This window comes from Hippocampus bargibanti, linkage group LG02, assembly GCF_051943395.1.
Source record: "Hippocampus bargibanti isolate YZ-2025 linkage group LG02, ASM5194339v1, whole genome shotgun sequence".
Classification (NCBI taxonomy): domain Eukaryota; kingdom Metazoa; phylum Chordata; class Actinopteri; order Syngnathiformes; family Syngnathidae; genus Hippocampus; species Hippocampus bargibanti.
In genome coordinates this window covers 4,675,857-4,690,326 of record NC_142735.1, presented here as the reverse complement: position 1 = coordinate 4,690,326, position 14,470 = coordinate 4,675,857, and the positions used below count along the sequence as shown (strand labels likewise).

The 14,470-nt window shown below is 39.5% G+C and overlaps 1 protein-coding gene across 1 annotated transcript; it reads left to right on the top strand.

Annotated features, from left to right (window-relative positions):
- The first annotated feature begins 3,203 nt into the window (after positions 1–3,203).
- Positions 3,204–13,153, top strand: grxcr1a (glutaredoxin and cysteine rich domain containing 1 a). The gene is made up of 4 exons (XM_089021580.1): positions 3,204–3,676; positions 7,885–8,124; positions 9,378–9,443; positions 11,054–13,153. Exons 1-4 carry the CDS (start codon positions 3,299–3,301, stop codon positions 11,231–11,233), a joined length of 864 nt encoding a protein of 287 aa, XP_088877706.1. The 5' UTR covers positions 3,204–3,298; the 3' UTR covers positions 11,234–13,153.
- Positions 13,154–14,470: the final 1,317 nt, after the last annotated feature.

The window sequence follows — 14,470 nt, the reverse complement described above, 5'->3', positions numbered from 1 at the left end:
TCAAGATAAGGAGATCTCCACAAATCTCCTCCTCTTCATTTCCCAAAGATTGTCTGTTTTCCTCCCCACACCTCCTAATTCAACATCAGTACGCCACCACGGGGATGAAATTATGTGGTTCTTGTGGTTGCCAGGCAACAGTGACAAGAAGACTGCCTCCTCGGTGTGTGTGCTCGCGTGTATTGTGTATGTGTGTGCATGTGCTTGAAAGCAATTGCTTTTATGTTTGATATCACATGTGATGACACGGATGACTAATTTAAACAGGCCTTGGCGTTTCTACTCCTACTATACAGTGGATATAAAAAGTCTATACAAGAACAAGAGAAGGGGAAAAATTCCCATAATTACTGTTTGGGATATAAGGATAAGGGCAATATCACAATATGAAAATTGCTACAATATATTTGTCATATAACAAAATTAAAAGCGTCATATCTGTTAAATAGGCTTCATGATTTTCCATTTGTGTAAGTCTATTTCCCTCCAGTGGTTAGTTTATTCGTGTATCTTAATTTGGGTTAGGCATATTTTGGCTCTCTAAATTTAAAATGTAACACATATTTCTTGTAGTACTCTTAAAAATATATATAAATATATATATATATATATATATTTTCAATTTCCCCATTCACTCTTCAAGGAAGAGCGAGGCTATTTAAAGATTTTAAAAAAATAAGATATTGAAAAGAACTCTAAAATGTATAGGGAGCCAGAAAATTGGATTGGATTGGATTGGATTGGATTGGATTTGCCTTTATTAGTCTCGCAGTGGACAAATTTACATTTCACAGCAGCAAAGTGATAAAAGGAATGAAAGTAAAATGGAAAATGGATGCCAGAATGGGAGTCATGTGATCCTTCTTACGAGTACTTAAAGGACAACCGACGTCTCCGGACAAGTTGTGTCCATAATTTGTAAAATGGCTTCAAATGACTTCTACAGGGCGTATTTTAATAAGATTCCACCTCATATAGCTATGTTTTACGTTTTAAGACTTGCGCTGAACATTCAGGAAGTCTTGTTTTTGAGTTGGTGACGAGTCCTCACGTGACGTCAGAAAAGGACCGCCTCCTGACCGTAAAAAAGACGCATTGTGGGGTCTTTCCATCACGTCAATGTATTTTGCTGTACTTGTTTGATCTGAAAACCTCGTGTAGCACCAAAAGGCCGCCAGAAGAGGGCGACCAAGCTCCATGGAAGGAATTTATCAGCCTGTGGAAACGGGCTGATTAATTCATCACAGGAGCTTGGACGCCATTTTTGGGTGATACATTCCCCCCAATGTTGCCTCAAAATGGCACGGAATAAATTATTTAATCGATTGCAAACATGTATGCTTTCCTCTTCAGAACTATTTGAATCATATTCATAACTGGATGTGTAACAAGAAAGCATATTCTCCGAATCTGAAGCCATTGTTTTTATTCTCCAGCAATGAAAGATGTCTTGGCGTGACGTCACGAACTGGGGGCGGGACTTTCTGAAAATGCCCAATTCGCAGCTCATTTTTTTTGCAGATTTTGGACACTTTAAGTCAATTTTATTTGGGGTTTGCATTTGAATAAAAATATCATACTGCGTGTTTTGGGTATGTTAGATGCTATAAAACGTTTTTCTGATGTCAGTTAAAAAACAAAAAAGTGACGTCGGTTGCCCTTTAAATAAAATTAAAAAAAAAAACACTTTCTAATGTAGTTCATTTTTCAACAAATACTTCATGAGACTCAAATTTTCCTACTTGTTTAAAAAACTAAAAACCTGCCTTTCTTTCCTACCTTTCTTTCCTGCCTTTCTTCCTTTTTTATTTCGTCCTTTTGTCATCCTTCCTTCCTTCCTTCCTACTTTTTTACCCCCGTCGTTCTTTCTACTTTTTAACCCAGTCTCTTAATAATTTGACCTATCTGCCAGTACTCAAAATCCCCGAACTTTGGCAGGCCCTGGTGTATTTGTTCTTCAATTAATATGAAGCTGAAGGCAGGCGGGGTGAAAGTCAAAAATGTTTTCTGGTTTAATTAAAGTGCACCATGGCAATCCATTAAAGGACAACCGACGTCACTTTTATGTTTTTTAACTGACATCAGAAAAATGTTTTATAGTATCTAAAATACCCAAAACACGCAGTATGATATTTTTAGTCAAATGCAAAACACCAATAAAAATCACTTAAAGTGTCCAAAATCTGCAAAAAAATTGAGCTGCGAATTGGGCATTTTCAGAAAGTCCCGCCCCCAGTTCGTGACGTCACGCCAAGACGTCTAGCATTGCTAGTGAATCAAAACAATGGCTTCAGATTCGGAGAATATGCTTTCTTGTTACATATCCAGTTATGAATATGATTCAAATAGTTCTGAAGAAGAAAGCATACATGTTTGCAATCGATTAATGAATTTATTTGTGCCATTTTGAGGAAACATTGGGGGGAAATGTCTCACCCAAAAAAAGAGGCACAAAATGGCGACCTCCTGTGGCCACCTCCGTTTCCACAGGATGATAAATTCCTTATAAGGCGCTTGGACGCCCTCTTCTGGCGTTCTGGTGGCTTTTGGGTGCAACACGAGCTCCCCAGACCAAACAAGTACAGCAAAATACATTGACGTGATGGAAGGACCGCTACAATGCATCTTTTTTTACGGTCAGGGGCGGTCCTTTAGTGACGTCAGGTACGGACTCGTCACCAACTCAAAAACAAGACTTCCTGAATATTCAGCGCGAGTCTTAAAACGTAAAATATAGCTACAGTAAAGTCTCGTTATATCGATATTCAAGGGAGTCCGAAAAAATATCGATATAACCGGGACTATCGATATATCCGACCCTGTTTGCATGTAATTTTCTCAGTGCGTGCATAGAAATAGTATCGATATAACCGGGACTATCGATATATCCGATATCGATATAACGAGACTTTACTGTATATGCGGTGGAATCTTTGTAGAATACGCTCAGTAGAAGTCATTTGAAGCCATTTTACAAATTATGGAGACAACTTGTCTGGAGACGTCGGTTGTCCTTTAACTGTAGTGTGTCAAAGCGTGAGTGAAAACTGTGTAAATACCAGATGCATTAAGGCACGTAAAGCGATCTCCTTACCTTGCCGGCCTGGTTGCCGTGGTAACAACACATGCATAATTGAATAGCAGCTTAGGCAGTTTAGGCTGGCGGCCCTTTTTTAGATCGGATTAATCGGCGCTGGTAAATCCATGGCAAACTCAACTGAGTGAGAAGGAGGGGCCTGCCAAATTGTGCACCATAGTGGAATATGTAGACGTAAGTGGAATATAAGGACGCTCAAAAATGGACGAGACAGTCGTGGAGCGTCAGGCCAAGACCCAGAAGCGGGTGAGGTTTCGGGTGGCTTCGGGGAGCAGCGGTCGCGTGCTGAAGGAGATGTTCAAAGACGAAGGGCTTTGTGACTCACTTGACTCGGACTGCACCAGTAGCTCGGCGGCCAGTGGAGATGGGACCTCCTACGGCGGGTACTTGGGGTCGGAGCTGGATGACAGCGAGAGTGAACCTGACGAGCTATTAGTGTACGCTGCCGGGGCTGCCAAGGATCGGACGTTCACCTCCAAAAGGGTCAACATCCTCAGCAAAAATGGCACTGTGAGGGGGGTCAAGCACAAAGTCAGCGCGGGGCAGACGCTCTTTGAAAACCTCCCCCATTGCAACAGTGTAAGTCTTGCTAATGATCACCCTGAATGGGCAAGTTAAAAAAAAAATCACCTGATTCCTTTCAACTGAAAGTCTTTTTGCAATAATTTTTGGCATTGCATACTGCAAAAATTTCATGGCAAAGTGCACACTTTTCATTGTCTTGATGACTTTATTTTAATTATTTGAATTAACCTTGACATTAAAATTATGAAGGAAGGATAATATGCTGGTTCAAATCCATAAACCTCGTGCAAACGCCTCTTTCATTGCCATCCACAAATTCATTTGGGAATTGAAAATATGACGTCGAGCGCCATTCACGAATTTGTTCGGGTTTTGTTTTTTCATGCTTGGGTGCCGATAAAGCGCTGGTGATGACCTCTGGATGTCTTTTCCCTCCCACAGGGGGCAGCATTTCCACTTTTCCCCCATATTAGCACTTTGTTCCAGCTTTAGCCGTTGTTAAAGCGCTATATAAGCCAATATGGATGTATTGCATTGTATTTTGGATATCCACCCTAATTTCAAGCTCATATAACTCCAGACCCGTATAACTTAGGAATTAACTTTTTTTTTCTGATGAAAGAAGAAAATCTACGTGTTTTTTTACACTGCATCGAATGTTTATGTAGTCCTAAAACTCAATATTCTGTGGGTCCTTGAATTCAAGTGACAATGACAAAAACCCTGACACTGAAGTAGACACATTTTTGCACACGTCTGGCAGTCAATGAGTGAAGGATTTTGCAAATAAATGAAGTGAAAGGTCATCAATGCCACGTTGTGATATGAAAATCAGTATTTTTTTAAATGATCAATATAGATGATTAGAATCTTTATTGTCTCTCCTCTCTAAAAATGCCATTAGATTAGATGAGCCTTTATTTGTCTCACAGTGGAGAAATTTACATTTCACAGAAGCAAAAACTAAACACAGGAGCTCCTGTAAAGTCAGCAATTCTCGCGGTGCCATTTTGAAATAAAAATAATAATAATAATAATAATAATAATGTCCTTTCTTCACATCACAATAAAGCACTTTCTTCACCGTCTTTGTTGTATGAAGCAGTTCTAGATAAAAGAGGAGAAGATCAAAGCATCTTTTTCACCACTGGATCAGGGACATCATGGTGGAATGTGCAAATCTGCTACAAGCTAAACGTTGAAAGCAAACACGAAGCTCGTTGACGACAAGAGATTGTCTCACATTTCATGTCCCACGTAAATCCGCTTCAATTCCAAGCCACGACAGTTTGTGAGAGCACTTGCTGACGGCTGCCTTCTCAGGTGCCATGTTGGACTTCCTTTTCTTATTCTATTTATGTTGTTGACATAAACCTGGAGTTTGTATGACTGCTGTAGTCTTAACCACCAGACCAACCATGTTACTATATTTCCGAGCTACAAAGCTCAAATTAAATTTTTGATTACTATTCAATACATATCTTTCCTAAAACAAATATAATCTCACTGTTAGTCTGCATAATTCTCCTAAGCAATGAAAAGTGTAACTGTCTACTCAGATCGTGTCCCACTCAGCAACAAGGTTCTCTTTGTATGCTGCCCCACGACAGCAGAACACAAAATGCTGAGAATTCATTACCCTGATTAGTTTTTCTTAACACACTTACCGGAATGTATCATTAATCTTTCATTCTGCGCTGATCTTATCCTTTGTTGTGACCTTTTATGCTTGTCAGACAAGTAGATCCACGACACAACACTTTCAGTGTGTGGAATTTATTGAAATTTATTGTTATAGAGCTGACTGTTAGCAATGGCTATATATTTGAATGAGAGCATCCTCTAATAAAACTTATTGGACGCTAAATAAAGATACATATGAACGTTAGTAGGAAAATATAAAAACACCTAAATCCACACATCAAATTTCGCAGATGTTCTCATGAAAGAGGCAGTTTGTGTACCGTATTTTCCGGTGTATAAGGCGTACAGGACTATAAGGCGCACCTTCAATGAATGAAAACGTTTTCTAAATATTATTTATAAAAAGATAAAAAATGTTCAAGTATGAAACACACCACATTATAAGGCACTACAGTAGAGGCTGGGGTTACGCATGACTTCTTCACTGACTAGTTGTGAGACTTCTTGTTGTGGCCCAATATGACTTCACATATAAGGTGCACCTGCGTATAAGGCGCAGGGTCTTCTTTCGAAGAAAATGAAAGATTTCGGGTGCGGAAAATACAATGACCCTGTGCCTTATACACAGGTGCGCCTTATATGTGAAGTAATGGAAACGGATTATTCTCATTTTTAATGGTTTACAATTGGGAAATTAATGTTTGGAAGACAAACTTTTCGCCTTACACACACTTTCTGGGAACCAATTAAGTTCGTAAGTTGAGGTATCATTTTACTTTGTTACTTCCGGGTTGAGTGAACGCTGGCGCGTGTGGCTGCCGCTGCTCACCTGCAGAAAAAATATCCTGTGACTGTAAAGTGTCCTTCAGAGTTTTGAAAGGCGCTCATAAACGAAACGTATTACAGTAAAGTCTCGTTATATCGATATCGGATATATCGATATTCCCGGTTATATCGATACTATTTCTATGCACGCACAGAGAAAATTACATGCAAACAGGGTCGGATATATCGATAGTCCCGGTTATATCGATATTTTTTCGGATTCCCTTGAATATCGATATAACGAGACTTTACTGTATTATTATTGTATTGAGCCACTGTCAGCAGCTACCGACTCCATTTCCCGCTGTAGAAGTCTTGCATAACCCCACTCTCTACTGTAGCCTCTTATGTGGTTTGCCTTATATATGGAAAACTTTTATATATTTATACATTATATTTTGAAAACTTTTGTCATTTATTGGGTGTGCGCCTGATACTCCAGTGCACCTTATATATGGAAAAAGTTTGAAAATCCACAATTCATTGGGGGTGCACCTTACACTCCGGTGCGCCTTATTTATTTTAAGTTTGAAAATACACCATTCATTGCAGTTGCACCTGATACTCCGGTGAGCCTTATACAGTATATGGAAAAAGTTTGACAATATACCATTCATTGGGGGTGCGCCTTGTACTCCGGTGTGCGTTATACAGTGATACCTCGCTTTACGAACCCCTTGGCTTACGAACATTTCGGTTTACGAACGTTACATTTCTGAAAATTTTACCTCGGCATACAAACTTTTTCCGTACACGGAGCTGCCTTAATGAGTGATGTGTCGTTCGCGAACGAGCCCGTTCTTCTAACAGCAGCCGCCTGTTTTTGTCCTCTATTCCTCGCCCCCAGTCTTTGGTTAGAGCCACGTGATTGGTCAACAACGCAGCAGTGAGGGGGGTGGTTTCAACATTAAAGAGACAGGCAGACGACTGTGAGAGAGTTTCAACTTTGAGAGTTACAAGGCAAGAGTGTAGACTGCAAGGTTAAAATATCCCATCAATCAGGCTCCACAAATAACCCGCACAAGCACTTGACACAAAAAGCTATCCCAGCTAAACAGAACAAAATTGATGAGGAACTACACACGATTATCACAGAGAAAGCACCTACAAGGGATCATTCCTCAAGATGGTGAAAGAAGAAGGTTACGTTCCTCATCAAGTGTTCAATGTTGATGAAACCGGCCACTCCATTCCATCAAGCCATCAACGACCATCACAAAGGTAAATAAAACGACTTTATTATATAGTACAGTTTATTTCTTTAATCATAATACCATGTATAGTGCCACTTAGCAGTTTTTTTGACGACGATACTAGTGCAGCGTGTTCTACCGGAAACAAATTCCTTGTGTGTTCTACATACTTGGCAATAAAGATGATTCTGATTCTGATTCTGATATTTATTATACATAAAATAAGGTATATGGTGTGTAGTTTTAAGTCTTAGAAAATTAAAAAGTATAAAATGATGTTTTATGCGGACCTGGGAACGGATTATTCTCATTTTAATGGTTTCCTATGGGAAATTATTTTTTGAGATGCACACTTTTCACCTTACACACACCAATTAAGTTTGTAAGCCAAGGTATCACTGTATATGGAAAAAGTTTGAAAATGCACCATTCATTGGGGATGTGCCTTAAACACCGGGCTGGAAAATACTTTCTTTTAGAATTGTTTTTTTTTTTTTAAATTGTTTGGGGTAAAATATTTATCTGTTCGTTGTTATAGAGCAGAAACACAGTTGAAACGCAAAACATATTTGGAAATCACAACCTTCATTTTGTCCTCAGGTGGAGTTATTGCTGGAGTTCGGTCGGATGGTGATCTACACCACCAGCTTCCGCGTGGTAAGAACCACGTTTGAACGCTGCGAGCTGGTGCGCAAGATCTTCCAGAATCACAGGCTCAAATTTGTGGAGAGGAACATTGCTCTGGACAGTGACTACGGCAAGGAACTGGAGCAGCGCTGCAAACGAGTGGGAGAGCCTCCATCGCTGCCTGTGGTTTTCGTTGATGGACACTACCTCGGGGTCAGTGTTTAACATGTGGGATACCTGTGTGGTGGGAGTGCAATTATTAGTGCTCTTATTACAGATGCGCCTCGCCTTACGAACGAGATAACGTTCCGAGCAGTCGTTCGTAAGGTGAATTTGTTCGTAAATTGCTTCAGTGCGATATTTGGTATGGAATGGATGTTTAAGTCAAACAATGAACGACGAAGTATAAAACACAGACGCTCTAACAGTCGTAAAATAAATTCACACCTACTGTAGTACGACGAGATATGTCGTCGGGACTTCAGTCAGCCATAACTGAAGCTGCCATTACTTTTTGTAATGAATCGCGTCTTCCTGGAGCTCAACTGTGAAGGGGGATTTTCTGCCCGCCCACATACTCTACACAGCCAATCGTAAACGAGCTCGGTGCCTCTTCCTCAGAGCGTCAGCTGGTAAAAGGGATTTTCTTCCCGCCCACATACTCTACGCAGCCAATCGTAAACGAGCTCTGCGGATCGGGGCCGGAACTCGTTGGCAAATCATCAGCATCGCCGGGCGCTGATTGGTCAGGCTTGGTGTCCGTCGCGTAATCTTCCTGCATTTGAAAAACCTCGAATGTGTTTGTGTGCGTGCGCGTGCGTGAGGCATAGTAAGCAGCCAATCGCAAGTGAGCTCAGCCGGAAAAAGGCGCGCAATACAAAATCTAATTTAGAGCATTTCTGTCCGAACATTTTTCGAGATACAGTACCCGCAAAAAAATTTGTATGTACTGTAACGTCGTAACACGAATGGTCGTAAGTTTGGCAGCGCCTGTACCAATTCCAATTGAAATTACATTCAATATCTTCAATTAAAAATCATTTGCGATCTCAAACATGAGCGAGTGTCACAGTTATGCATTCATAGTCGTTAATGCAAAAAAGTCGAATGTTTTGCCATTTCAAATTCATGTTCAGTTTAGTCCAATTGCGAACATAATAAAAATGACATGCATAAGACCTCATTTAAAGTGACAAATACAAGAAAACCTGTTCTCAAGTCGGTATATTTATACAGACATTTGCGTTTTATGCATATTCCACAATTCAAAAAGGATTTTGAGCATAATCCTCAGTCATAAAATAGTCCCGTTTACCCTTTTACTACATTGCCATGGAAAATGAAGTATCTTGAGCTAAGAGGACATATCAAGCGCTTTCATGGTGTCCAAAACTGGCTTGCTGACATCAAAAACTTTCCTCAATATTTCTGTTTTATGCATTTTATACATAAATTAATTTTTTCAGGGTGCTGAGAAGATACTGAGCATGAATGAATCCGGAGAACTCCAAGATCTTTTGACAAAAATTGAGGTTAGTTTTCAAATCTGAACATATGCACACGTACATACGCGTGTCATCAATAAAACATGAGCAATGTAAAAGATTAGCACAGCCAATAAGTGAGCATCAATAATGGAGTGGTTGTTATTGACTTGGCTTCCAACACATTAACTCCGATGCAGAACATGCCCAGGACATTGTTCTGCACTGTACAGTCCATGACTTGATATCATTTATTCAAAATGCTTACATTAGGGTGTCGGTCCAGTACAGAAATTCGATTGTGAGACACACATGCACACAGCAAACATTCACGCACACGCACACGCGCACACACACACACACACACACACACACACACACACACACACACACACACACACACACACACACACACACACACACACACACACACACACACACATACATACACACATACATACATACATACATACATACATACATACATACGCGCGCACACACACACACACACACATACACATACACATACACATACACACATACATACATACATACATACAAACATAAAGCTTCAGCTGTTATTAAAGCGCGATATAAACCACTATCTATGTCACAGGTGTCAAAGTCAAGGCCCGCGGGCCAAATCCGGCCCGCCACATCATTTTTTTCGGCCCGCGAAAGCAATTCAAACTTGTTAAATTCCATGATGATTGCTAAAATCTGAGCCAAAATTTCATATTTTTGGATGTCAACCACAATAAAAGTCATTATTCTTGACTTCAGATTTGAAAACGAGTTATTCATTAATTTGCTGTGTGCTCTATATGTAATATTTGAAGGGATTGAAACATTCTAATGGGTTCCCCAAATTCATAACGGCCCTCGAGAGGAAACCATAAGTACAATGTGGCCCGCGGCAAAAAATGACTTTGACACCCCTGATCTATGTATTGCATTGTATTTCGGACAGCTGCCCTCATTTCAAGCTCATATAACTCCAGACCCATATCATTGAGGAATTAATGCTTATATTCTGATGAAAGAAGAGAGTCAAAGGTTTCTTACGCTGAATTGAATGTTTATGTAGTCCTAAAACTCATTATTCCATGGGTCCTGGAATTCGAGTGACAATGACAAAAACCCTGGCACTTGAGTGGACACTTTTTTACACATCGACTGGCAGTGAATGAGTTAATCACTTCCGGGTATAGTGAACGCTGGCGCGAATAGCTGCCGCTGCTCACCCGCACAAAAAAATCCAGTGACTGTAAAGTGTAGTGTTAAAGAGTTTTGAAAGGCGTTTAGAGATTAAATGTATTATTATTATTATAAATTAAAAAAATATTAACATTACCTTTACCACTACTACTACTAATTAGAACAATAAGAATAAGGGTGGCCTGTAGTCGAGTGGTTAGCACGCCGGCTTGACAGTGCACAGGTCTCCGGTTTGTGTCCCGCTTCCCTGTGTGGAGTTTGCATGTTCTCCCCAGGCCTGCGTGGGTTATCTCCAGGTCCTCCGGTTTCCTCCCACATTCCAAAAACATGCATGGCAGGCAGATTGAACACTCCAAATTGTCCCTAGGTGTGAGTGTGAGAGTGACTGTTGTTTGCATCCCTAATAAACTGAAGACATATTTTACGTGTCTTCCCCACAGAGGGTACAGTACCCCGAGGCGTGCCAGAGTTGCGGAGGCTACGCCTTCGTCCCGTGCTCGACGTGCCATGGCAGCAAAATGTCTGTGTTCCGCAACTGCTTCACGGACTCCTTCAAAGCCCTCAAGTGCACTTCCTGTAACGAGAATGGACTGCGGCCTTGTGGGAGCTGCAGCCAGTGAGCAAATAAGCATGTGAAGTGCCTGAACACATTTTTTCTCTTCCGGGGACACCTGCCCCCAAAAAAAGGACTTTCCCACTCCATTGCCATTGTGAAAACATTTTTGTAATGAAACATGTACTGTAAGTTTTATGTATTTGTTCTATGTGATTTACATTAAAGAAACAAAAAAGCTTCTGTTATTATTTTATTGTTTGTTAGAGGTAATACATTACATGGAAGCCCTCATACTATACAAAATTCCCCACATTATGGTTGGAATAGTTCAGGGATGGCATTAATCTCGTCGGATGAAGAGTTGGGTGCTTTGTGGCTAAACAGTATTCATGCAAATCCTTGCCTTTGAGAATTTTCACAATAAAAAAAATATGGACAGCATTAGTGGAGAAGCTTTTTTTTCACCAGCATTCGACCAATACTGCATTTTTATATGCAGTACCATAAGTGTACAATGAAATGTCAGGACAACTTTCTAGGTATTTGCACAATTTAAAGTGAAAAACAAATAAAAGTGTGATTGGTTAAGCAAACAGTATTTTGGGGAAAGATAGACTATTACGGTGAACGCTTCATTCTTGGAACACAATGATTACAAATAGCTTATTTTTGTCAAGTTTAGCTCTTTCCACAACAGGAAAATAGTTTAAGGACCAACACTGATGTGATTTGTGTATAATAATAATAAAATAATAATAATAATAATAATAATAATAAATATTAATACTATTACTATTATTATTAATTTACATTTTAATTTGAATAATAAATTTAATTTGAATAATAATAATAATCATTATTATTATTATTACTATTATATTACAATGATGATCCTAATAATGTGAATAATAATAACTTGTGTGATTTGTGTAAAATAATAACACTAATAATAATAATTATAATAATAACAATAATAATTACTATTATAAATTAATGATAAGTATGAGGATGCAAATAATAATAATAGGCGTGATTTGTGTATAATAATAATAATAATAATACATTATAATTATAATTATTACTATTATTATATTATAATGGTGATTATTATAATGATGCAAATAATAGGTTATAATAATAATAATAATCATTATTATTATTATTTATACAAACTGGCCTTCACAAGATGGTGAAAAAAAAAAATGCCAAAAAAAATATACCAGTCTCCCTCATGCTTGTCATTCTGGATTGACATAAAAAGCAGTATCTCAGTCCCTAACCGAATAGTACTGGATTTTGTTACAAAGCAGCATTATTAGTGTGAATATGGTTCTAATTAAAAATATGTAATCACAATAGCATATGTGGATGATTGTCTCTCAGCTTTCATCCAGTATATGCATTTTCAATTACCCAATATAAAATTGAAATAAACACTTGCTCCTGAGCATACACAGAACGCACACATAATACTATATAAATATATAATATACATAATACTATATTTTATATAAGACAAGCATTCTGTTAACCCATTGTGCACTTCCAGCCACTGATGGAAATAACGTACAGTAAATGGCTGAGATGCTCCATTAATTCAAGCTTCAATTCAGCATACTATCATTCGGTTTGGAAAAATGTCAGCATCTCCTTGCATAAAAGGGTCATATTCCAGTCGTCAATCTTCAAAATGGGAGCGGATTGGAGACACCCAAAAAAAATCTTCTTTGTTGGATGATTTTGGGGAAGAAAAACAGGGATGATGTCACCAACGGATGTCCATCTCTCTATGCTGTCATAGCCCTGTACAATGCTGCTTGAACATGAGCACACAAGGCAGCACCGTAAAGAGGCTAAAAGCGTAGAGCATGTGTGGAAGGAGGAGGAAGAAGTCCGCCATTTACACGTTGTTGTTTTCTTCTCAAGAGTAGTCACGTCGAGGGGGGAAAAAACATGTTCCTTGCATGGTGAAGGTGGAGGAGAGTTTGACGGGCTATGTGATGATGGGTGATGGATGCCGGGATGGATGGATGCACCGAGACTGCGCCCCAATCGTATGGGAAAGGGGTGGGGGAGAGGGGTCTCGAAAGAGAGAGAGAGCGTATTCTTCACTCAATGACGTAAAAATGGAGCCGGCAGGGCGCATTTACGTACACGTTCTAGTACTGTTCACAACACACCGCCAAAATTTGCCGAGGCGTGTAACACGATAACAGGAATCGCGGTGGCGTCCAGCGACCGTCAAGTTTGGAGATGGTGGCTCAGAAATGCGCAAACCGCTTGGACATTTTTTTAATGACGTCTACTCGTACTGCCCTTTGCAGTACAATGGTGCCACCTGGAGGTTTTCAAGGAGGACAAATCCAAACGCACCACCACTGTATGAATGAATTAAAATGGTACCTCGGTGATACCTCGGTTTACGAACCCCTTGGTTTACGAACTTTTCGGTTTACGAACGTTACATTCAAGAAAAATTTACCTTAGCATACGAAGTTTACCTTGGCATACAACTTTTTTTCGTACACGGAGCTGCCTCAATGAGTGATGTGTCGTTCACGAACAACAAAATGGCAGCTGACTGTTTTTGTTCTCTATTCCCCGCCTCCAGTCTTCGGTTAAAGCCATGTGATTGGTCAAGAACGCAGCAGTGAGGGGGTGGTTTAAACATTAAAGAGAGAGGCAGACGACAGTGAGTTTCAACTGATAGTTCAAAGGCAGAGTGTAGACTGCAAGGTTAAAATATCCCATCAATCAAGCTCCACAAATAACCCGCACAAGCAATCTGTACACTTGATGCAAAAAGCTATCAACCCAGCTAAAAAGAACACAATTGATGAGGAACTAGATAACATTATCCCACAGAAAGCACCTACAAGGGATCATTCCTAAAGATGGTGATAGAAGAAGGTTGCGTTCCTCATTAAGTGTCATCCTCATCAAGCCATCAACGACCATCACAAAGGTAAATAAAATGACTTTATTACACAGTAGTTTATTTCTTTAATTAGAATACAATAGCACATTTATTATAAGATAAGATATATTTTGTGTAGTTTTAAGGCTTAGAAAATTAGAAAGTAGAAAATTATATTTTATGGGGACCTGGGAACAGATTATTCTCATTTTAATGGTTTCCTATGGGAAAAACATTTTTGGGATACACACTTTGCCTTACACTGTCTGGGAACCAATTTCGCAAGCCAAGGTATCACTGTACGTACTTTTCTGTGTGAAGTTTGCATGTTCTCCCACGTGCCCGGGTGGGTTTTTTTAAGGGTACTCCGGTTTCTTCCGACAT

What these genes read in the sequence shown, in the direction of transcription:
- grxcr1a (XM_089021580.1), top strand. Translation starts at nt 3,299, where the DNA reads ATGGACGAGACAGTCGTGGAGCGTCAGGCCAAGACCCAGAAGCGGGTG. An exon ending in ACCTCCCCCATTGCAACAGT is followed by an intron (nt 3,677 to 7,884) that starts GTAAGTCTTGCT and finishes TTTTGTCCTCAG; the next exon opens with GTGGAGTTATTGCTGGAGTT. An exon ending in ATCTTTTGACAAAAATTGAG is followed by an intron (nt 9,444 to 11,053) that starts GTTAGTTTTCAA and finishes TCTTCCCCACAG; the next exon opens with AGGGTACAGTACCCCGAGGC.